Source organism: Hyla sarda, chromosome 4, assembly GCF_029499605.1.
Source record: "Hyla sarda isolate aHylSar1 chromosome 4, aHylSar1.hap1, whole genome shotgun sequence".
NCBI classification, from domain to species: domain Eukaryota; kingdom Metazoa; phylum Chordata; class Amphibia; order Anura; family Hylidae; genus Hyla; species Hyla sarda.
The window spans coordinates 275,411,581-275,437,724 of record NC_079192.1 but is presented as its reverse complement, the minus strand read 5'-3'; the positions used below and the strand labels follow the sequence as shown (position 1 = coordinate 275,437,724).

General features: G+C 41.4%; 1 protein-coding gene across 1 annotated transcript in view; it reads right to left on the bottom strand.

Annotated features, from left to right (window-relative positions):
* FGD6 (FYVE, RhoGEF and PH domain containing 6) overlaps positions 1–26,144 on the bottom strand; it is a 91,433-nt gene that overhangs the window by 52,559 nt on the left and 12,730 nt on the right. The window contains exons 2-3 of the mRNA XM_056574319.1: positions 16,127–18,191; positions 2,678–2,813 (exon numbers count right to left, since the gene is read on the bottom strand). Of these exons, the coding sequence (XP_056430294.1) occupies positions 2,678–2,813; positions 16,127–18,191 (2,201 nt within the window). The remainder of the gene's footprint in view (positions 1–2,677; positions 2,814–16,126; positions 18,192–26,144) is intronic.

The following is a 26,144-nucleotide window of genomic DNA, read 5'->3' as shown; positions in this document are numbered from 1 at the left end:
CCACCGCTATTGGTCTGACACTAACCCACATTGGATAGATCCCTCCAAGACTGTTGGAACACAAATTGATGGAATGGTGTGGTATATGGGGTACAAAGATAGTGGGCCATTCTTCATCAATGGAAACTTCAAGGCCACTGGATACGCGAAATTGCTACATGATGATGTGTTTCCCTCTTTATGCACTGAAGCTGGCACGTTCCCTGAGTTTTTCCAGCAAGATGGTGCAACACCACATTATGGGTGTCAGGTCCGAGCATTCCTAGATAAACAGTTTCCTGGAAAGTGTATTGGTCATCATGGGCCAGTAGAATGGCCCCCAAGTTCTCCCGATCTGACCCCCTTAGACTTTTATCTTTGGGGTCATCTGAAGGCAATTGTCTATGCTGTGAAGATACGAGATGTGCAGCACCTGAAACTACGGATACTGGAAGTCTGTGCTAGCATTTCTCCTGCGGTGTTGCTATCAGTGTGTGAAGAGTGGGACCACACAATGGGAAGCAACACAATGGGAAGCACATTGAACACATTTTATAAGTAATCAGAAACTTGTAAATAACTCATGAAAGAACAAAGTTACGTTAAAACCAAGCACATCATTGTTTTTCTTGTTCCCAATAGGTTTGATGTGTCACATGACCCTCTTCCTATTGGATTCAAAGTTGGATTCAAAATGTCCCACTTCAAAATGGCTACCATGGTCACCACCCATCTTGAAAAGTTTCCCCCCTCACATATACTAATGTGCCACAAACAGGAAGTTAATATCACCAACCATTCCCATTTTATTAAGGTGTATTCATATAAATGGCCCACCCCGTATAAGTAATCTACAAATCTGGCACCAGTTGATATGTAAACATTTTCCACCTGAGTTCCCCTTAAACTCTTTTTTATAAATGAAGATCAGTGCTGCAGTTTTTCTTCTTTACTAGACATTGTGAAGTGTCCATGGAGTTTAGGAACTGACATTGTATGCACACACAAGTAATTCCTAATTTGAGAATGCGCTATTCTTTTTTATGGTACTGCAGACCTCTGTAGTAAATTAAAGATTTGCATAGCAGAACATACTTCTAATTCGACTAATACACAAAAGAGTCAAACGTCTGGTGCCAAGCATTTTCTTTGTCAGCATGCAGGTTATGGCAGTAAGGGATACGGTATTAGGTATAGAAAGGAGTAAGAAACCTCCAAGAGTGGATGATTGGTGTAGAGTTTCACTTAAATGGGCACTGTTAGATTAAAAAACTTTATCTATGTTGTTCATCTTGGAAAACCATTAACCTTTCTAATATACTTCATCAGAAAATTTTATTTTTATAGAAATCATGGCTTATAAAATCATGACTGTCCAAGATGAAGCACAGGCATCGACAAAGTCCAGTAAGTTAGGATGGGGTTGGCACTCCTCTGTGCTCTCTCTCCTGTCTGATAGTACTCCTCTGTGCTATCTCCTGTCTGATAGCATGCCTCTGTGCTGTCTCTTGTCTGATAGGACTCATCTGTCCTCTCTCCTGTTCTATTAGACAGAGGAGTGCTATCCCACCCTCACATACTGGACTTTGTCCATACCTGTGCTTCAGCTTGGACAAAACCATGAATTTAAAAGCCATGGTTTCTATAAAAAAGGAAACATTTTCTTATAAAGTATACTATAAAGGTTAAAGGGGTGCTCCACTGGAAAACATTTTCTTTTACATAAACTGGTGCCAGAAAGTTAAACAGATTTGTAAATTACTTCTATTAAAAAATGTTAATCCTGCCAGTACTTATCAACTGCTGTTTACTACAGAGGAAGTTCTTTTATTTTTGAATTTCCTTTCTGTCTGACCACAAGTGCTCTCTGATGACACCTCTGTTCATGTCAGGAACTGTCCAGAGCAGGATAAGTTTTCTATGGGGATTTGCTCCTACTCTGGATAGTTCCTAAAATGGACAGAGGTGTCAGCAGAGAGCATTGTGGTCAGACAGAAAGGAAATTCAAAAGAACTTCCTCTGTAGCATACAGCAGCTGATAGGTAGTGGAAGGATTAAGAATTTACAAATCTGTTTAACTTTCTGGCACCAGTTGATTAAAAAAAATTTTTTCCAGCAGAGTGCTCCTATAATGTTTTGTCAAGATGTACAACATATAAAAAGTTTTAACACTGCCTATTTAACCAGTAGGCACACCAAATGGTATGGATTTTAGGACCATTTTTATGGAGATCTTTGCTTCATTACACTTTGTATTAGTGTTCTTTTTATTCACCCAACCCAATTTTTTTTTGTTGATTCAATTGGCATATTCATGAATATTCATTATACCATAAACAAACTTGCTTATTTACGGTGGTTTGGGAGTGCGGGTGAAATTACCAATAGGAACTGTTTTGTAGAGTCTAAACTGCTATCTAGACATAAACAAGTTCACCTAAGGCTCAGAAATCAGATGAGAGATCTAGTGAGGCTTCAAAGCAGTTTATTACAGAGACTAGATGAATGCTCTATATTGATGTATTAGGTGCTAGCATTATCAGGAAAAGCTAAAACTACATGAGATACAGTTTCCGACAGGACACAGGAAACATTAGTCACAAGAGGTTTTAAATCGTTAGTCATAGCCAATACTTTTGGTCACATGTAAAGATTTAGATATCACCAATGGTTCACTATGAATCATAAGTCTACCCACCAAATTCTCTTCCAGGTTATCAAGGTCAGTTTTGCTGGAGTCTGAGCTAAAGTCATCTTCATCTGAACTATTGAGAATTTCCTCTTCATCCGAGTGAAGGCCCAAGTCATCATCAGGATCTTCTTGTGATGGATGACTGCAAGTGTCAAAATGTAAAAAAATGTAAATATAATGCTAATTTACTCACAGAAAAATTGCAGAAAAGAGACTCATTGTTTTCTAAAATGATAACCCTTCAGAAGTAATAAAAAATATAACACAATACTGGATTTGGTAGCCATAGGTCAATGCATCCAGAAATGCCCTACTGGCATCTAACATTTAGTACTGCAGTTTTTTTTGTTGTTTTTTTTAAACGACAAACCCACTTGGTGTTTTTTCACTCTTCATTGGCATTTTTTGGCTCAGTAGCAGTTTTCCGAAATCGCAGCATGCTGAGGCTATTGTTTTTTTTTTCCTGCAAATCTTGTTTTTCCAAACCCCCCCCCATATATTTCTATGGGAGGCAAAAAGCAAAAGCCAAGAAAAATGCAATTAACATTGGCATTTTTTGACAATTTTTCTACTCTTGATTACTTTTATCTGTGTGGAAAATGCCATTCTGAAAGCAGTGGAAAAACTGCTAAATGATCAAAAAAGCAATTTTCACTAAAATGAGAAAGTTGGCAGAAAAAAACCCGGCAAAAGCAGGAAAAAGCATTGGCAGTTTTTTTTTTTTTGTTTTTTTTTTGCAGATTAAAAAATAAAAAACAGAAATAACATTGTCTGGAAACAAAGCCTGTTCAGAGTTTAATGCGTTCACGAATGGCAGGCTTCCCCCACCAACCCACTGCTTATTGACAGCTTACTGTGCATAGGACGAAATCTGTCAGCAGTGGGCGGGGCCTGCATCTCAAGAATACATCAGATTTCCGCATCCCACTTCTGGTATTATGCTGCAAAAATGAAGCCGAGTTCTCCAACACTAATGCATAAGCCCTCACAAGAAACAGACTGCTGAAGTGTCCCACAGGTCCACATTAATACCACTGACAGATGAAATTGTTATCATCTAACAATGGTATTTATCAAGGTGGGGGGGGGGCTGTTCCATATTAAGATGCATTTTACATGCTAGTCTTAAGGGGGAACTCTGGTACTTAATAACTTATCCCCTATGTGTCTGATTGTGGGGGCTCAGACAGCTGGGACCCCCTGCGATTTCCTGCCCTGTGCCCCGGGATATAGCGCGAGAGCCTGAGATACAGCTTGTGTGATGCATAGAGGGGGCTCCATGCCGTGGGCAACACAGCTCCGTGCACGTAGTAGTGGCTGCTCAATTAATAGGGAGAACTGGGGCACAGGGCAGGAGATCACGGGCAGGGAGTGGGGTCCCGACGTTCAGACTCCCCCCGCGACCACTACCCTGTGGATAGAATATAAGTTGTTAAGTACCAGAGTTCCCCTTTAAGGGTCTATTCACACAGGCGGAATTTCTGCCATCGGAATTCCGCCTGAAATGAAAGCCCATACACTTCCATGGGTTTCCGCACTCCGCTGACAGAATACCACTAGCAATAGTATGATAAATATGTCGCTTATAAGCAAAACCAAACCAAATGACTTTAAAACTCACTTTCGTTTACTTTTGTTTAAATCTCAGTTTTGTTTGGCTTTTCAGGCTGCATTACCACCAGAGCTTTCAGACAGGAGCACATGAAAAGGATTAGCAAAGTGCTAGGAGCGCAAGAAGCTCAGATGAATAATAAGCAAAGAGAAGCAAACTGCAAAGAAGGAATCAATGAAGCAAAAACAGTGCATCAGAATATAAACTGCTCAGACAAAAAATAAAAGTTATATCTTTTTTTTATTATTATTATTATTGAAATATAAGTCTCTACTACTACTCAGGGGCTAGCTGCAGCCAGTGGGTATGTTTGGGTATGTTCACATGGCGGAATGTCCAAGCGAAATTCTGCTGGAATATTCTGCATGGACATTTCGCTGCAGCAGAGTCCCATTGATTTCAATTGGGTTCTGCTGCACTGTGCACACAGTGGAATTTCCCAATTCCAGCATCCGCAGAAAGACTAGACATGTCTTTTCATTCTGGGGAATTCGCTCGGAAATGCATTGCCGTCTATGAGATGCCGCATTTCCGAGCGGTCTAGTGCCCGCCAGATTGTTCAAATGTGCGTAATGTGTTTTCCAGGTGGACATTTTGCACATTTTACGCCATGTGAACATAGCCAATGTAAGAGCACCCTAGTACAGTCAGACACCTGTGAGGACAGAGCCTCATCCCCTGACAGCAAGGATTGAAGATTCCTATTAAATGACTGCAAGCAGATAAATACAATGAATGAACTCTATTTGCCAAAACCTACTTCCTAGTCATTCAAGTGTTTCTATGTTCTAAATGTTTGCCTGATATGTTTTATATCAAGTTATAAAATTGAGAACATTTCCTGACCTGTCATGGGTACAAAGGCCTTCTGTAACCCAACTATTTGGAGTCACTAATGTATTTGCCTAATTTGGTTTGCTGCAGATAACATAGTTAGCGCACGGAAACTCTTTGTACGTACATCTAATAAGGAACCATTACCCGTCCCAAAAAGAATTAGTTCACCATCAGCAGGTCACAGTCACTGGGAAAATGCATAGCACAGCTGAAAATGTAGCAGATGTTTCCTTTCCCTAGACCAGCTCACGGACCATGAACTTGGGTCACTAAAGAATTGCCAAATTTATCTTTTGCCAAGAACAAATGCCAGAGAAAAGGCAGGTTATACACCAATGTATTGAAGACAGAAAACATTTTCTAAGCTCATAAAGAAGTTGTTTAGTTTGGTGAGGCAGCCATCTCTAGAAATAGTCCCGTTTGTTCCAAACTTCTTCCATTTAAGATAGAAGGAGGCCACCGTGCTCTTTGTAACCTTTAGGAACACACGTTTCCAATACACTGCAGATTTTCTGCAGCTAAAAATGTGCCAGAGACAGAAGTAGATCTAGTTGGAATGCGGAAGTATTACACCTTAATATCTCCCCTGATGTTAGATCCACTTCTGCCTTTGATACCGTATCTGCAACTTGTGTTCCTACCCTAAGGTAGCGGAAATGGTTTTGTTTTCTCCTCCAGATCTGTGCATTCATACAATCCTGTCTCTGAGCTCTTCAGGCAGTTTTACCCCTCATGGCTTGGTTTTTGCACTGATATACATTGTCAGCTGTGAAACCTTATATAGACAGGACTGTGTGTCTTTCCATATCCTGTCCGAACATCTGAATTTATCACAGGTGACTCCAATCACAGTGTAGAAACATCTCAGAGATGATCAAGAGAAATTGGAGGCCCCAGAGCTATATTTAAAGGGGTATTCCCTTGACTATGCTACAGGGGCTGTAAAGTTAGTGTAGTTCATAATATAGTGTCTGTACCTGTGTGTAACGGTTTTCTCACAATTCTTCTGTGATTTTCACCCCAATATTTATTTTTAACAGCATACAAAATGACTTTTGTCTCAGATTTTTCCCAGGCTGCAATGCGGACGAGACCTGACTCACTAGTCAGCTGATGACAGGAAACCTGTCTGATTCAATGGGTGGAGGGATCAATCTGCAACTAATGCAACAGCTGTAGGCACCCTGATTGAAAACTACAGGTCTTTTGAATGGATGCAGCTCATTTATGTTTCAATGGGTGGGGTGGCTGATGAGTGGGAGGGAGGAACATGGAATTGTGGGATTTGTAGTCAAAAAAAGAAAAATCAAACAGGAAATACAAGTTCACAAAAAGCTAGCCACAGTGTTATGGTAATCTCACAGCATAGCCATTTATCCCCAAGACAAGCGCAGATCCTTCCTAAGCATGTCTATTACTGTCTGCCAGGTACATACTAAAATCACCTTATGGTGGATAACCCCTTTAAAGTGTCATAGCAAAGAGTCTGAATACTTATGTCCATACAACATTTTTTTTTGTATTTTTTGTATTAATTTTTTTTATAAATTGGCAAAAAGTTCTGTCTCAACATGCTGATCATGCGGTATTGAGTGCAGAAAAATGGGGGGAAACTTTTTTTTTTCTTTTATATTAGAACAAGGAAGCAATATAAAATGTGAAGAAAGTTAAAGGATCTGAAGAATTTCTGAAAGCACTGTATATAATAATGTGAAATATTCATAACTGGTGGTAATAACAATGCTAAATACTTGAAAAATGGGGGCTCAGCTTCTAGTTTTCTTATGGTGGGGGTGTATCTGCCCTGAAATATCTAGTACTGATCACCATCTTTGGTGCAAAGTAACTGTATATTTAAAGATAAAGCTGTAAATTTTAAGATTTATCTTGCTGAAAAAATAAAATATTGTGCAGTTTTCTCATAGCATTATACACTAGAAGTACTGTAAATGTACCAATTTGTGCAAAAGCTCATATACAGGCAAGGCTGGGTTCACACCACGTTTTTGCAATACACTTCCCGTATACATTTTCAATTTGAAAACCGTACGGAACCGTATTGCAAACCATATGCATTGATTCTCCATTGAAAACCGTATGCCAAAAGATGCCTCCGGTTGTGTCCGTTTTGCATCCTGTAAGGTTTTGCCAGTTTTTTTCCCGTACCCTAAACCATAGCCTACCACGGTTTTTGGTCCGGGTGAAAAACTGTATTGAAACGTATAAGTTTTTTTTAACATGAGAGTCAATGGGAACCGTACAGAACCGTAAGGTTCCATATGGTTTTCACCATACGGTTTTTGACATTGCAGTTTTTTTTCTTGCAGTTTCAATCAAACAAGTGAAACTTTATTCATAATGGAATGAAAAGAAAAAAAACTTATACATTACTTATTCTTAAAAAACAGATGCAACCGGCTATCATTTTTCAAACCGTATATGGATTAACATTTGTACACACATTTTGATACAGTTTTGTCAGGTTTTAAGGAATATATATATATATTTTTTTTAAATCAAAAACCTGATACGGGAACTGTATTGCAAAAACGTGGTGTGAACCCAGCCTAACACGTTGGGTTAACAGTCAAAGAGAAGCTTGAGAAAAAAGAACCCAAACATACCCTGTGGAAAACAGTTATCTTTGGAATAATGTCAGCTGACACAGCTTCCTGAATGGCACAGCAGAGAATTGGCAGAGGAGGGAAACTTACACAGAATGCAAAAAAGTCAAGGACAGGAAAAAGGAGCAGGCTAGACAAGGCAAAGATAAGAAAGTAAACAGGTCATAGACAGGGGATAGCTGTTAGCCAAATGATCACCTGTCCATCCATACATCAGCCAAGCATGCATGTATTCTTAATGGGGAGAGGAGGGGTAAGCCTCAGCCAGACTCCTCAGGAGGCTCCCTTACACATTAGAGTGACAGCTGGTCCCATCAATGACCACGTAATTTGTTTTTCTCATCCAAACAGCCAAGCTAAGTGAAGCAAACAATATATGTGTATAAGATTTATCTAAACATGTGAAGAGGAAAAGTTGCCCAGTTGCCCATAGCAACCAATCAGATCACTTCTTTCATTTTTCAGAGGCCTTTTTAAAAATAAAAGAAGCAATCTGATTGGTTGCTATGGGCAACTGGTCAACTTTTCCTCTGCACAGGTTTTGATAAATCTCCCCCATATTGTACATACACAAGTAACAGTGTGTAGACAGACTCTGCACATCATGTTGACCTGCATGAATAGAACCTCTAGTATATTTTGGCTGATACTCTTCTATATACTGTTTATTTAAAACAATATCATCAAATGCTACTAAATAACAGATTACAAACTGGATTTGCTACAGAAAATCCACAGCAAACTACAGTACAATGGTTTTAAACTAAAGTTGCATTTTAAAGGAAACTGTCAGCTTGCTCCCTCTGCACTAACTAGCAGTACTGGCTAAGTGCTGGGGATGCCTACTGTGCCTGGATCTGGTTCGGCCGAAATCTTTGTTTTTCCGTATATGCTAATTAGGTGCTAACTGGCATAGGCAGGCTAACTGGCACTATGACGTCAGTGGCCGCAGCCCCGCCCAGATCATCAATATTCCTCCACTCGCTCCGCCTTTCCCTCTTTTCCCCACTCTGTAATGAAGAGGGAGAGGCGGAGGGAGGGGAGGAATATTGATGAGCTGGGCGGCGCTGCGGCCATTGATGCCAGAGTGCCAGTTATACCGCATGTGCCAGTTAGCACCTAATTAGCATATAAGGAAAAACAAAGATTTCTGCCAGGCGGGTCCGGGTATATTAGGCATCAAAGTGATCAGCGTCCCCCGCAGCCAGTAATGCTGTTTAGTGCAGGGGGAGCAAGCGGACAGTTTTCCTTTAAAGCTTCTGGTGGGTTTCCAAGTTTCAAGCATGCTCTGCTGTGGAAATGTTAAGGCAGTGGAGTACCCCTTTAAAGGGGTACTCCACCCCTAGACATCTTATCCCCTATCCAAAGGATAGGGGATAAGATGTCTGATCGCGGGGGTCCCGTCCTAAATGGCCGGATAAGGCTATGTTCAGACGGCGTAATTTGGGCAGAAAACATGTGTGGACATTCCACACACTTGAATAATCAGGCGGGCACTATGACTGCTCAAAAATGGCAATGCATTTCTGAGTGAAATCCAGAGAAAAAAAATTGACAATTCAATTCTTTCTGCTGATGCCGGAAACTCGATTTCCGTGGTAGAAATATCTACTGTGCAACAGAATGCCATTAAAATCAATGGGGCTCTGCTGCAGCAGAATGTCTGTGCGGAATATTCCTGTGTTAACATATCCTTCCAATGCGTATACGTGCTGAGACAGAACAGTGACATCTACTGTCATAGATAGCTGACAGTTAAGACATCCACCGCAGTCCAATTGTGACTGTGCCCGCCCGATTATTGCTATGATCAACTGACCAGTAGTTTTGCTACTCATTGACTTGAATGGGTAGGAAAATATGCAGCAACAAATACGCAGCAAAATCATAGCGCATGCGCCAGGGGTGTTCCGCTGGTTTTTACAACCAATCACTTCCTCTGTGTGACGTGCTATGTCTGAGTCACAGCACTACAGGGGAGGTCCATGTATCAACAGTCACCTCTGACCTAGCGTTGGGACATGTGCTGTGACGGGCTCGCCAAGCCATGATCCGCCATTATGGACACCTGACAGGTATTTGCCTTGATTATGGGGGGTATTTATGATATGATCTTGTCACACATACACTACACCCCGATGAAGTCACATCGTTGACGGAACGCGTGGGGTCTGTTCTCATGGACATGGGCTAACTGGGATATCCCCTCCTTCCTCAGTCTGTGGTTTGCATTATTCATTTCACCATCACTTGTTTTTTCGTTTCAGCCTTGTAGGTCTCCCTCAATATATATGTTTGATTTATTGTTTACCATCTACTAGCCATATTAGGCGTGTTCATGCTTACTTCTGTTGCTTTCCACATTATTATTGTGATTGATTATCATTTTGTGCGGTTGCAAGGAGGGATTTGTATATCCAGCTCATGTCCTGTAGTGGCCACTACGTGCCTCACTGTTGTAGTGTGGCTCTTAGGAGCCTTTTAAGTGTTTTTAATTCTGTTTACCCTTGCCACATTGTTTGATATGCGTTAATAAAATTATTGTCTTTTCATTACATAATTTTGGGTGTGCATCCTCCTTGGCATTGCAGTCTGGTAGCCTTTTTTCATTTCAATGTTTTGTATGCCAGAGAGCACCCCTGATTTTCGAGTATATTTCTCACATTTAGCTTGAGCCCCCCCTCTTTTCCTTTGTTCTAAAATCTGGGATGTGTGATGCTACCCTTACAGCTCCAATCTCTGAATTTCAGTGACTGTTGTAAGGAGATCAGGGCTTGGTGACTGTGACTTTTTTTTTTCTCCTGTGAAAGTAATAAAACACTATATATTAGTTAATATAGGTTATAGGGTTAGATAGTATACAGTATATATCACACACAGATGTTCAGAAACATGTGAACCTCTGCGCTTACACTTTAGGAATAGCTTCCTATTTTGCTTTATTCATAATATAAAAAAAAAAAAAATTTTAGTTTAGGTTTTATATGCATACTAGCTGAGTTCCCGGCATTGCCCGGTTTTTCCTTCCTAATCCTTGTTGTGGAGGAAAATCAACAGAGGAGGAAGCTTTTGACTTCATATCCCGTCCTTATATATTGTTGTCATATCCCAACCCCATATCTCGTCCTCATATCCCGACCTCCTATCCTGTCCTCCTATCTCGACCTCCCAACCCGAACTCCTATCCCAACTTCCTATCCTGTCCTCATATCCCGTCCTCCTATCCCGCCCTCCCAACCAGACCTCCTATCCCGTCCTAATATCTCAACCTCCTATCTACAGAGCAGGGTGATCTGGCTTAGCTGGGGTAAGAGGCCTGAGAGCAGCTAAAGGGGGTGAGTATTTACCTCAAGGCGAGGCCACCACTCCTGGTGTAACGGAGCTTCAGAAGGCCATTAAGCACTCTGCAGGCATTCTGTGTAGTGGAATATGCAAAGTAGCTCATTACATCACCTTTTCAGGTAATGTTCCCTGGTATCAGCTTGGCTCCTGTTAAGGAATATAAAAAGCTGATCGGGATTTATGCCAAGCCAGACTATTCCCCAAAAGGGAAGTTTCTACCCATCTGCAGACAGCTGTTTCGTGGTTTTTGCCACTCATCAGTTATATATATATATATATATATATATATATATATATATATATATATATATAGTATTGCAAGTTATATACATGTATTATTATAATTTAGGTAGGTTACACATATGTACACGCCACTATAAAAGTGTGTGCCTGTTTTTTGTGCTGGCGTTTCAGGGGCTGTTTATAGGTCTAAAAAAATACTATTTTTCTGTTTTAGTACAGCTAGACAGATGTACACCATGAAGAAGGCCAAGCTGTGTTCAGACACAGTCAGTAAGGATAGGTAGCATTTCCTAACAGCATCCTCAGTGATCTTAAAAAAAAAAAAAGGTGTAGTAAGCAGACTGACAGTCAGTCCAGAATATATATATATATATATATATATATATATATAAAATATATAAAACTCAACGTGTGTGTATGTATGTGTGTATGTATGCATGTTCCACAAAAACTTTCAAACGGCTAAAGATATTAACATGAAACTTGGCACACGTTACTTATATGTCAAAACAAACATAGGATAGGTAATTTAACCCTTAATCACCCCCATTTGCCAGGGGCGGGGCTTATGTTTAAAGTCCCATGCAAGTCAATGGGAAATATATGTTACTGCATAACTTCCAAACGGCTGGAGATATTTCGATAATACTTGGTCACATGTTACTTATATGTCCACTTAAAATATAGGATAGTTAATTTAACCCTTAACTACCCCCCATTTGTGAGGGTCAGGGTTTTTTGTTTTTTTAAAGTCCCATGCAAATCAATGGGAAATGTATGTTCCCATCTAATTTCCGTTAGGCTGGAGCTATTTCATTACCTGGTACACATATTACAGGTCAGGATATGAGGACGGGATGGGAGGTCGGGATAGGAGGACGGGATTTGAGGACGAGATATGAGGTCGGGTAGGAGGTCGGGATAGGATGTCGGGATAGGAGGACAAGATAGGAGGACGGGATAGGAGGTCTGGATAGGAGGTTGGGATAGGAGGTCGAGATAGGAGGATGGGATAGGAGGTCAAGATAGGAGGTCAAGATATGAGGACGGGAAAGGAGGTCGGGATAGGAGGACGGGATAGGAGGTCAGGATAGGAGGTCGAGATAGGAGGAAGGGAAAGGAGGTCGGGATAGGAGGACGGGATAGGAGGTCGAGATATGAGGACGGAAAAGGATGTCGGGATAGGATGACGGAATAGGAGGAATGAGATAGGAGGTCAAGATAGGAGGTCGAAATATGAGGACGGGAAAGGAGGTCGGGATAGGAGGTCTGGATAGGAGGTCAGGATAGGAGGTCAGGATAGGAGGTCGAGATATGAAGACGGGAAAGGAGGTCGGGATAGGAGGTCGGGATAGGAGGTCGGGATAGGAGGACGGGATAGGAGGACGGGATAGGAGGACGGGATAGGAGGACGGGATAGGAGGACGGGATAGGAGGTCGGGATAGGAGGTCAGGATAGGAGGTCAGGATAGGAGGTCAGGATAGGAGGTAGGGATAGGAGCTCGAGATTGGAGGACGGGATAGGAGGTCGAGGACGGGATAGCAGGATGGGATAGGAGGACGGGATAGGAGGACGGGACAGGAGGTCAAGATAGGAGGTCGGGATGTGGGGTTGGGATATGACAACAATATATGAGGACTGCATATGAAGTCAAAAGCTTCCTCCTTTGTTTATTTTCCTCCACAAAAAGGATTAGGAAGGAAAAACCGGGCAACGACGGGTACTCATCTAGTACAGTATAAAATCCTCTCTCACCCACAAAGCTCTCCACAGTGCTGCACCTCCCTACATCTCCTCCCTCATATCTGTCTACTATCCTACACCTGCTCTCCACTCTGCTAATGATATAAAACTAACAAACATCTCATTCCTGTCTCCAAGACTTTGCTTGTGCTGCACCAGTTCTCTGGAATGGATACAGAAAATGATCTGGGTGCAGATCTGTGTGAAATTTATCATGTTCACTGCAACAATATGATAAATTTGGAGCAGCACCGCCAAAAAAAACACATCTAGACAAACAACAAAAATGATATAACCAAGACCATTATTGATAAATAACCCCCACAATTCTCATGTGATTTTCACCCCAATATTTATTTTTAACAGCATACAAAATGTCTCGGGATTTCCCAGGTTGCAGTGCGTCAAGACCTGACACTACTAGTCAGTTGTGCAAAGGGAGCCTGTCCTGCTTCAATGGGTGGAGCAACAGAGAGATAATTTATCAACAGCTGTAGGCACCCTGATTAGAAAACACTGATCTTTTGAGCTTATTTGTGCTGCAATGGGTGGGGTGGCTGATGTGTGGGAGGGAAGAATGTAGTATGGGATGTGTAGTTTAAAAGACCAAACTCCAACAGGAAATACCCATATAGCCTGGCAGGTATGTACTAAAATCACCTTATGGTGAATAACACCTTTAACCCCTCAACGACATAGGACATAAATGTACGTCCTGGTGCCCTGGTACTTAACATACCAGTATGTACATTTACGTCCTATACATGACCGCGAGCACTGGAGCGGTGCTCGTGTCATGCTTAGCCGGTCCCGGCTGCTATCAGCAGCCAGGGACCCGCCGGTAATGGCGCACATCAACGATCGCACTGATATGTACAATTAACCCCTCAGATGCCGTGATCAGTACAGATCACGACGTCTGCAGCAGCGCTGCCAAGCGGATCCGATCATCCAGCATGGCGGCCGGAGGTCCCCTCACCTGCCTCTGGCCGTCTCCCGGCATCTCCTGCTCTGTTCTGAGATCGAGCAGACCACAGCAGAAGATAGCCGATAATACTGATCAGTGCTATGCCCTATGCATAGCACTGAACAGTATTAGCAATCAAATGATTGCTATAAATATTCCCCTATGGGGACTAATAAAGTATTAAAAAAAAAAAAAAAAAGGTAAAAAAAGGTAAAAAAAGGTAAAAGAAATAAAAAAAAGGAAAAAAAAAAAAAGGGAAACAAATAAAAAAAAAGTGAAAGCATTTAGAAAAATCCCCTCCCCCAATAAAAATGTAAATCATCCGTTTTTCCCATTTTGGCCCCAGAAAGTGTAAAAACAAAAAAAATGTATAAACATATTTGGTATCGCCGCGTGTGTAAAAGTCAGTGGTCGCGCAGTTGTATTTTGGATAGGGGATAAGATGTATTAGGGCTGGAGTACCCCTTTAAGTACCAGGACGCAAGGGCGTACCTGTATGCCCTTCATCCTTAGCACGCTAAATGCTACCATCAATAGTGAAATTGTGAAAAGGCGTCACTTCAAAGTACAGGGTGGGCCATTTATATGGATACACCTTAATAAAATGGGAATGGTTGGTGATATTAACTTCCTGTTTGTGGCACATTAGTATATGTGAGGGGGGGAAACTTTTCAAGATGGGTGGTGACCATGGAGGCCATTTTGAAGTCGGCCATTTTGAATCCAACTTTTGTTTTTTCAATAGGAAGAGGGTCATGTGACATCAAACTTATTGGGAATTTCACAAGAAAAACAATGAGATTGGTTTTAACATAACTTTATTCTTTCATGACTTATTTACAAGTTTCTGACCACTTATAAAATGTGTTCAATGTGCTGCCCATTGTGTTGGATTGTCAATGCAACCCTCTTCTCCCACTCTACACACACTGATAGCAACACCGCAGGAGAAATGCTAGCACAGGCTTCCAGTATCCGTAGTTTCAGATGCTGCACATCTCATATCTTCACAGCATAGACAATTGCCTTCAGATGACCCCAAAGATAAAAGTCTAAGGGGGTCAGTACGGGAGACCTTGGGGGCCATTCAACTGGACCACGACGACCAATCCACTTTCAAGGAAACTGTTCATCTAGGAATGCTCGGACCTGACACCCATAATGTGGTGGTGCACCATCTTGCTGGAAAAACTCAAGGAACGTGTCAGCTTCAGTGCATAAAGAGGGAAACACATCATCATGTAGCAATTTCGCATATCCAGTTGCCTACATGATGATGTGTTTCCCTCTTTATGCACTGAAGCTGGCACGTTCCCTGAGTTTTTCCAGCAAGATGGTGCACCACCACATTATCGGTGTCAGGTCCGAGCATTCCTAGATGAACAGTTTCCTGGAAAGTGGATTGGTCGTCGTGGGCCAGATGAATGGCCCCCAAGGTCTCCCGATCTGACCCCCTTAGACTTTTATCTTTGGGGTCATCTGAAGGCAATTGTCTATGCTGTGAAGATAGATGTGCAGCACCTGAAACTACGGATACTGGAAGCCTGTGCTAGCATTTCTCCTGCAGTGTTGCTATCAGTGTGTGAAGAGTGGGAGAAGAGGGTTGCATTGACAATCCAACACAATGGGCAGTACATTGAACACATGAAACTTGTAAATAACTCATGAAAGAATAAAGTTATGTTAAAACCAAGCACATCATTGTTTTTCTTGTGAAATTCCCAATAAGTTTGATGTGTCACATGACCCTCTTCCTATTGAAAAAACAAAAGTTGGATTCAAAATGGCCGCCATGGTCACCACCCATCTTGAAAAGTTTCCCCCCCCCCTCACATATACTAATGTGCCACAAACAGGAAGTTAATATCACCAACCATTCCCATTTTATTAAGGTGTATCCTTATAAATGGCCCACCCTGTACAACTGACCCTGCAAGCATCCAAACAAGCTCGAATATGGCTTTTAGAAGATAAAAAGGAAAAAAGGAAAACGCAAAAACAAAAATTAGCCTGGTCTTTAAGGGGTTAATGAGCATTCTCTGGTCTTTCAGTACCTAGAGAAGAATAAACAGAAGCATGACTGTACCTGTTGGTGACTTTCCTAGGCACTGAAGAACTAGCTTCCTCAGGGTCATCCACTTCATAAACTGTTGCATCATATTCATCGACATCTGGAACTAGAGTGAACGGCAAGTTTTCATATTCTGGGATTTCTTCATAGTGACAAATATTTTCATATTCAGGTATATCCAGGTCTGAATTCTCCACTGAAGAGGACACCTGAGGTCTGTGTATTAAGAGCAAATTTTCATCTAAAGACACAGAGGCTGGGTTGTTTCCAATGTTAACATCATTCTTAAGTTTCTGTCCTTTCTTTGATGAAGGACTGAATGAATCCGCAGACTGTGCTTTTGCAGGCTTCATCTTTTTTTCTAAAGTTGGGGATGTAGAGTGCCCAGTACAAGAAAAAATATCAGATGTGACATTGTCTGCCAGAAGATTGCCTCGAGATAGAAATTTCTGAAAGTCACTTTTTATAATAGATACAGATAACTTCAGGTTGAGCAACTTCTTTAAGGAATTTTTTTTAGGACTATCAGGTAAGGGTTTATCTATTCTATCCATATCAACAGAAGATAAAGACTTAGCTCTAGGCTTGGTTAGTGGATATGGAGGTTCACTACTTGATGAACTCTTTATTGTCTCTGGGCTACCTAAGAAAGGTAATATGGGGTGTTGCAACTTCCATACTGGCTTCTCAGAAGTTGGTAGGTGTTTTGTGCATAGTCCTGTAGGATCCTCATTGCTGGAACTAAGAAGTTTCTCCTCGGACACAGCTTTTTTGAGCAGGCCAGCTGCAGGTAAGCTGTATCTTTGAGGCTTCTTAGGAGCAACTTTTGGTGAACTTACATTTGATGCATTTTTCTCTGTGGCAGTAGACTTTACATGCAATTGCTGTTCATAAATAAGTTTCATCTGCTTTGGTAAACTCATTGATAGAGTACTACACCTTTTAAAGTTGCTGTTTTCTGCAGAGTATGGGAGTTCTTCAACATATTTCCCAATAGTTTCTCTTTCTGTATCATTTGGAGTCACTACAATGCCTGAGCTCTGTTGATCTTTACTACCTTTGCAGTTTGGATCCTCTTCCCTGTCTGCAATGGGATTATCAGAGTTCACGTTTATTGTAGAATGGTCCACATCATTCTGTACCTGTTCAATATGTGTTTGAATGGAGTTCTCACCAGTTTCCACTGTTTTATCTACGCAATCCTGTCGCACTAAACGTGGTGTATGCAGCTTCCTTGGTTTTGGAACTGGAAGTTTTTTATGGGGAGGAGTCGTCCGCGGTAAAAGGCTAGACTTTGTATTGTCCTCTGTATTCAATGATTCCTTGTCAGGTAATAAACCATTGCATAGTTTTACATTATCCGTAGATTCAGTAACTAAATGAAACTGAGAAGCTCCATTATAAAAAGTAGCAGTAGGTGGATGGTGGGACTTGAGACAGTTTTCTGTATTACCACCAGAACCTGTAGTAACATTGCTACTGACAGTCTTCATGTCCTCCTCAGCATTCTCTTCCTTGCAGGTATAACCATTGACAAGGACAGTATGTGTTAATACATCTTTGACCTTATCTTCTATAATGCTGGTCTTCACAATGCCTTGGTTTAGTTTTGAAGGTTTTGCCTGTTGACTACAAGGTTTCCGTCTTGTTCTTGCAGATGGAATAGGTTGCCCACACATTTTTTTATTTTCTAAATTTTCTAGCTGATCTATTGCTTTTTGATTTTTCTGTAAGTACTCCCCATTTTCAATCTTGTGACTGCAGTCACTGTTACAGGAGCATGGTGAAATAATAAATGTGGTACTTTCATTACTGGCTGGTGCTTCTAGTTTACCGGTGAGGTTTTCAGATATTGTGTGCTCCTCCCTGCTTTCAGGACTTGACTTGATGGCATTATGTGGTCTGTCTTCTATAACAGATGACCTATTGATGACCTTTGGCTTGGGCGCAATTGTCGGCTTTGATTTCCTTGGTACCACTTTAGGCTGGATTACATCTGGCTTGGGTGCAATAGGTGGTGGGCTAGGTTTCTGGCCCACAGAACTTTTAGGTTTAGGGGCTACTGGAGGCTTCTTAATGTCTGTCATGAAATATACATAAAAAATATCATTACTAACTTTATTATTGTTATTAACAGTGATATTATTCTTATGATTCTATACAGTCTGGTCCATAGTAAAACCAGAGGGAAAAAAAGTTAGACATGTTAAAAGTTATATGTTCTGTATAGGTCACTTCAAAGCAATGCCCTACTTATCATCACATACAGAATTACAGGTAAATGTGACAATGGTGAAAGGATAACAAAGGTCCACACAATAGCTGATGCTCACAGCTTAACCTCCCCCTCTCTATGGAAATACCTGTGTGAATGACCTCTGTAAAGGCCATTGAGCATGCAAAGACAAATTTTCCATTCATGCCAACCAGGGGCGGCCCAAGACATTGTGTTGTCCTGAGTTAAATTATGCCTGAGTGAAATGCTGACTATGCCCACTGCATATCTGAAGGAGATGATAAAAAAAAAAACTACGGTAAATTCTGGGGTTTTTGTATTTCTTTTACTTTTACACCATTTACCGTAGAGGATAAAAAAAAATATTTTTATCATGTTTACACGTTTTTTATATGTAAAATGGGAAATAGGGTTGATTTGAACTTTTAATATGGAAGGGGTTAATGTGTGTTTTTTTTAATCTTTATTAAAGTTTTTTTTTTTTTTTTACACTTTATTTTAGGAGGAATCCGTAGATTCCTCATACAGCTCATTGAAGTTCTATAGAACTTCATTGATGTATACTCTGCGATCATTTGGTAGAGCCACAGACAGCAGAGGAAGACAGGTAAGCCCTCCAGCTACCTCTACAGTGGATCCCCCCGCAAGCATGCTGCAGTGGGGCGATCCACCCCACTAGACCACCAGGGATGGTTTAAAGCTACCTATCAGCTTTGACAACGGTGATCTAAAGGGTTATTAGCCGGCTGCGATGATTGCTGCATGCCGGCTATTAGCGTCAGCCGCTAGCTACTAAAAACAGCTGGGGGTCACCATGTATGGGGCGGGCTTGAGTCAGGAGCCCACTCCATACACCCTGAGTGACACCACAACAGATTAGGTCCGTCATGGGTCGCGAAGGGGTCAAATTTGCCGCCCCTGTGACGGTGCCGCCTGGGTCCAATGGACCCAGAGCGACCCATTGTAGGTCTGGCCCTGATGCCAACGAGATAGCTTCAGTCTATTGTCATCTATGTCCATGGAGCTTGCTGTAAAGCATATCTTTCAATGTTGTTTTCAATGTTGTTATAATCAGAATGGCTGCTCTCATACTAATGAAAAAATCAACAACTTTTATTTTATTAAATATAAGCATATTTGAAAAAAAGAACATGTTTCAGTATGTCTTTTATCATTAAAAAAAAATTAAGAATAATATGTAATAGCTTTTTGTTTCACAAAGTGGTTTTTAAGATTTCCTAATATCTAAGAGTGCTCTTAGTGTTACATTGTTTTCATTTTAATAATACCCCTTCCCTGACTTCAAGTTATTAGCGTTTTGCGCCCATTTGACGATTCAGGTAATCAGTCAGAGGGGCAGACACTTCAGAATAAGACTGTGGGCTGAGGTATTAATAAAATATAAAGCGCACTTCATTTATGGAACCTTAAAGGCCCCCTTCACATATGTAGAAAAAACACTGGTGGTAAACTGACTGTAGACCTGATCCCTTCCATTTGAATGGGACAGTTCACAAAATATGCAGTGTTTCAAGATGGACACTGGAACACGCAGCATGGGTGCTAGACAGGGAAACACATCTTGCTGTGTGACATCACATCCCCTTCATTCATGTCTATGGGAGGGGTGAGACGGCTCAATAAGTTGTCTGATCACTGGGATCTCCCGTTATCAGACATCCTATCCCCTATCCTTTAGATAGGGATAAGATGTCTAGGGGCAGAGTACCCCTTTAAGGGTGTATTCACACATACATTATCGTGCGCAAACTAAAAGACTGAACACAGCATTAAATCTGCAGGTTCAAATCCCACACATCAAATATGCGCAGAATACTGTACAAGTGAATACACCCTAAAGTATTAAAATGAAGTTAAAGAAAAAAATCTGATTTACGATAGGGATTAAAACTCTCACACGCTTATGAGTAGAAAAGGTTTTATAGATACCTAACAGTAAGCGGATATGTAAAAAGGATGTGAGTCAAATAATCCTACAAGTTACTGTAGTAAAAATAGCACTTGTGTGCTGTGAAAAGACAAGGATAACTGGTCTTCCTGTGCAGCCTTTATACCATATAGGTACAAGCAACCTTCAATAGCTAAGACTTGTAAGACATAAATTACTATCACACTTTGCTTTTATGTATACAGTTGTTATCATCACAACTACTTTAATGCAATGCGAATGGCTATGTCTGGTTATGCACGGCTTGTTCAGAATGTTATTGATGCTTACAATGGAGTAAAGTGTGGTCAAACACGTGGAAGATATGTTACGCCTTTCGAGATGTCACATGTGACCAAATAGTTAATATGATTTTATATCCAGCATGTGACAATTTTACATGTGTATTAGAAGTACATTACCAAATTAAAAATAATTGGTCAAATTCCCCTGATTTTTTTTTAAAGGAATATTTAAATGAGGTTATTTAAAGGTAATTGACAAGCCATTACAGGCTTTTTACACAAGAAAAAAAAAATCTTCAAATCTGAAGCTAGAAGATGGCTACTAAATAAAGGCTAGGGGGTCTGAAAATGAATGAAGAGAAGAAGTCTGAAGACTGAAACTTAGTGGTTACCTTTAGATAGAAACTAGCTGAGTACCCGTCGTTGCCCAGTTTTTCCTTCCTAATCCTTGTTGGGGAGGAAAATAAACAAAGGAGGAAGCTTTTGACTTCATATCCCGTCCTCATATATTGTTGTCATATCCCGTCCTCCTATCCCGACCTCCTATCCCGTCCTAGTATCCCGACCTCCTATCCCGACCTCCTATCCCGACCTCCTATCCAGTCCATCTATCCCAACCTCCTATCTCAACCTCCTCTCCTGTCCCGTCCTCCTATGCCATCGTCCTATCCTGTCCTCCTATCCCGACCTCCTATCCCGGCCCTCCTATCCCTCCCTCCTATCCCGACCTCCTGTTCCGACCTCCTGTTCCGACCTCCTGTTCCGACCTCCTGTTCCGACCTCCTGTTCCGACCTCCTGTTCCGACCTCCTGTCCAGTCCTCCTGTCCCGTCCCTCCTATCCCCTCCCTCCTATCCCTCCCTCATATCTCGACCTCCTATCCCAACCTCCTATCCTGTCCTCATATCTCGACCTCCTATCCCGTCCTCCTATCTTGACCTCCTATCTCGAACTCCAATCCCAACCCGAAATATGTGTACCAGGTATTGAAATATCTCCAGCCGTACGGAAGTTATGTGGGAACATACATTTCCCATTGATTTGCATGGGACTTTAAACTAAAAACCCTGACCCTCACAAATGGGAGTAGTTAAGGGTTAAATTAACTATCCTATATTTTAAGTGGACATATAAGTAACATGTGACCAAGTATTATTGAAATATCTCCAGCCGTTTGGAAGTTATGCAGTAACATATATTTCCCATTGACTTGTATGGGACTTTAAACAAAAACCCCACCCCTGGCAAATGGGGGTGAGTAAGGGTTAAAAAACCTATCCTATGTTTGTTGTTGACATATAAGTAACATGTGTGCCAAGTTTCATGTTAATATCTTTAGCCGTTTGGACGTGATGCTGGAACATACACACATACATACATACACACACACACGTTGAGTTTTATATATATATATATATATATATATATATATATATATATATATATATATATATATATAGATGTTGCACTAACATATGAAAAAATCATTTTGTCCATGTAAAAGGTGTCTGTAGGCTTTAATTAGGTTATTCAGGCTGAATTTATTGATGACCTAACCTTAGGATAAGCCAGTGCTTCTCAATTATTTTCTGTCATGCGCCCCCCCCCCCCCCCCCCCCCCTAGGAAGAAGAAAACATTTTGGGCCCCCCGCGCGACTGTAAATAGTATCATTTGTCTATAAAGTTGTTATAAGTACACCTCTGCATATTAATAACCCCGGTGACGTGACCTCACGTCTGAATGTAGCAGCGCGCCACGCTGGAGTTCAAAGCGCCTCTCCCAGGCAGCCACACTGACAACCCAGGGCCGTAAGTAAGATCCAGCCGTAGAGTTGCTAGGCAACCGACACCGTGTGGGACGCCGCTTGCGAGTGAGTCGGGCCCCCCTTTACGGAGTCCGCCGCCCTGCCTGCGCTCTCTTTCGTACAGAGCCCGCTTGTCCTCAGTGTACAGAGCCCCGCTTGTCCTCAGTGTACAGAGCCCCGCTTGTCCTCAGTGTACAGAGCCCTGCTTGTCCTCAGTGTACAGAGCCCAGCTTGTCCTCAGTGTACAGAGCCCAGCTTGTCCTCAGTGTACAGAGCCCCGCTTGTCCTCAGTGTACAGATCCCTGCTTGTCCTCAGTGACTGCACCTAATGTGAGGAACTATACTGCACCTAATGTGGGGGAACTATACTGCACCTAATGTGAGGGAACTATACTGCACCTAATGTGGGGGGAACTGTACTGCACCTAATGTGGGGAAACTAATATGCTTTAAAATGCATGATTTTACCTTTTATGAACAAGAAAATGACTACGTGCTGGTATAATGATGCAACACTATGGGGCTGGTATGTAATTTTTTCCAGGGCTGGTTTTCACACCCAGTCTGGCCCTGCCTGGTACCCATCTGACCAGCTGTTTGCCAGAACTGCCTGTTCCATATACACAGTGAACAAAGCCTGAAGCAAATGGCTCCATGCGTTATGTAATGGCCGTGCTGGATTGCTGCAGGTAAGTTGTCATGGAGGTTAATGGTAACTAAAAATGAATAGTCCAGAAGAGATACAACCCTACATATTCTTGTTGATGCTATAAAATTTACAGCCTAAAGTCCCTATTACATGGGGTGAATGAGCTTACAATCCCAAGAATTGTGCTGTGTAATGGACCCAGCAACCAGGTTATGAACAAGCAAACTCACGTTGTTGGCCGACTGCAGGGTTTTGACACATTTAAATCCTCTTTCCAGGGCTGCAAATCTCCTGGTATAATAGGGGATGTGCGACCAATGAACAATAGATGTTTAGGGCAGAACAAATGACAGAGCCACGGAGAGCAGGGAAGCAGTGGTAAGCCCTCCGGCTACCTCCACAGTGGATCGCCCCCTCGCGATCGCGCTGCTGGGGGGCGATCCACCCCACTAGCCCACCAGGGAGCATTCACAGATCCCTTTAGACTCCGCTGTCAGCTTTGACAGCGGCGATCTAAAGGGTTAATAGCCAGCCACGTCGATCGCCGCATGCTGACTATTAGCGGCGGCCCCCGGCTACTGAAATCAGCCGGGGGCCGCAGAGTACAGAGCGGGCACAAGTCGGAGCACGCTCCATACACCCAGAGCGACGCCGCGTCAGATACGGCCTGCCCAGCTCCACAAATGTGGAATTTGTATCTCCTGATGCCCGGGACATGCTGTTCCGGGCATCAGGAGATACAAATTTCACATCCCTAAAAGGATCAATTCAAAAATATTTTGAATCGATTCAGTATCGCGAAGTGAAAAATCACGATAATTGCGCAAATCGATTTTTTTCTTACATCCCTAATATATATATTATAATTTTTTTTTTATATGTTTGGTTTTAAGCAGCAAACCATGAAAAAACTGCATTAAAAGGGGTTATCCAGGGAAAAAACTTTTTTTTTATATATCAACTGGCTCCAGAAAGTTAAACTGATTTGTAAATTACTTCTATTAAAAAATCTTAATCCTTTCAGTACTTATGAGCTTCTGAAGTTAAGGTTGTTGTTTTCTGTCTAGGTGCTCTCTGATGACACGTGTCTCGGGAACTGCCCAGTTTAGAAGCAAATCCCCAAGCAAACCTCTTCTAAACTGGGCGGTTCCCGAGACACGTGTCATCAGAGAGCACCTAGACAGAAAAGAACAACCTTAACTTCAGAAGCTCATAAGTACTGAAAGGATTAAGATTTTTTAATAGAAGTAATTTACAAATCAGTTTAACTTTCTGGAGCCAGTTGATATATATATATATATATATATATATATATATATATATATATATATATAAAACGTTTTTTCCTGGATAACCCCTTTAAAGGACACATGTACTTTGGGGTATTATGACAGGGCAATGATTTGTGGTTAAGAATGGGTGTGCAGAATGTTCCATAAAGCACAAAATAAAGGGGGCTGTTGAGTAGATTATTTATAGATCGATAGTGTATAATAAATATCAAATCCTATTGTATAATAAATATCAAATATAATAATATTTATTGACTTAAATGCAGGAAACACAGAATCCTTACACAAAAGGAACAAATTGCTGGCCTTGAGTGTCCTCTGCATGAATGTGTGCCATTTCCTTTCACTAAAGTCCTGTAAAAGAGACCCCCAATCTTTAAGAAAAGAGACTAAATTGTCTCTCAGCTGTCAGGGTCCTGCACTCAACAGCAGGGGGTATTGAGTGAGGTATCTGTTGTAAGCAGCATGTTAAATATAGATTTAGATATATATAGGTCATTCCCTCCTTACTTTATCACATTGTTTAGCCCATATACTACAATGGGCCCAATGCAAGGTCATTATGTTATACGTCAGCATACCTTACTGCAGATATGCTAATGTACTGAACATGAACTGGGCCTTAGGCACTACCTGAACTATCACAAAACAAACTTGCAACAATGTTTTTTCTCCTATACTGAGAAATACTGAAGTTATAAAGTCCTTTTTACACATTGTTATTTTTATTCTAAGCCTGTGTTTGTTTTTGTTTTGTTTTTTTTTGGGGGGGGGGGGGGAGTTTCAATTCTAGTTTTCAAGTACGGTGCCTCCAACAGGTTATGTTTGAGGGTAAGGGTTGCCCATATACCCAATCACTAGCCTCAGACGTCTTGTGCCATATACCACTTAGGTCAGGGACTGACTGTTGTGCAGATGCTCTGGACACAGCAAGAATTAATTGGCTGAGAAAGGTGTTTTAGTTATTTTTTTTAACAAAATCCCAAGCACTTAAAATATATTGAACAACTTTTTACTTATGAATAGTCAATGAAGGAGACTGAATACCGGAGCGCACACACACACACACACACACACACACACACACACACCACTCCTTTGGGCTTCCAGTGAGATTTTTATTTCATTACCATCATCGGGAGGCTGGTGTGGACTTGCGGGGGGTGCTCAGAGACAAACGACCTCTTACTTATAACTGGTTGCATTTAGGTACCAAATGAGTTCTGAGGCTTCCTTCACCACCACCATGCAGTTATATATTCTGAAGATACTTCTATATAAACATGTAACATTGTACGCTGTATGTAAATTACCAGTGAACAGTCATCTGTGTGCAGTGTGATGCTGAAGGGTCATGCTGTCTGACCCCTAAGCACACCTTTCATGACATGACTGATATCCCATGGGCTGGGCTATTGGTGGCTTACAATAATGTAGCAGCATGACCTGAAACTGTGGTTTCAGGTCATGCTGACTACAGGTAAGATTTAGTAAGATTTAAGTAAAATGAAAATACAGACGCGTTGCCCATACAAGCCAAAACAATACTACAGGGCAAGACTATACGGATCTAAAATGACTCACATCACAGACTCTGTGCACAACCATGTACAAAACAGGACAAGCGAGTTCTAATTCCAGTAATATGTCCGGTCAGGTGCTTTAGTGTAACATGGCTTTGCCTTCATAGTGGTACTGCTCTGTAATGGGTGCCCAAAGTTGTCTTATGGACACCATTTGTTATCATTATAGTATTCTTCCACTTATAGGCAGAAGAACAAGAACATGTTGCTAGTCATTATAATGTATCATAACAGAACAAAGACAGCAAAGCAACTTCTTTCTAGACCAATGTAATA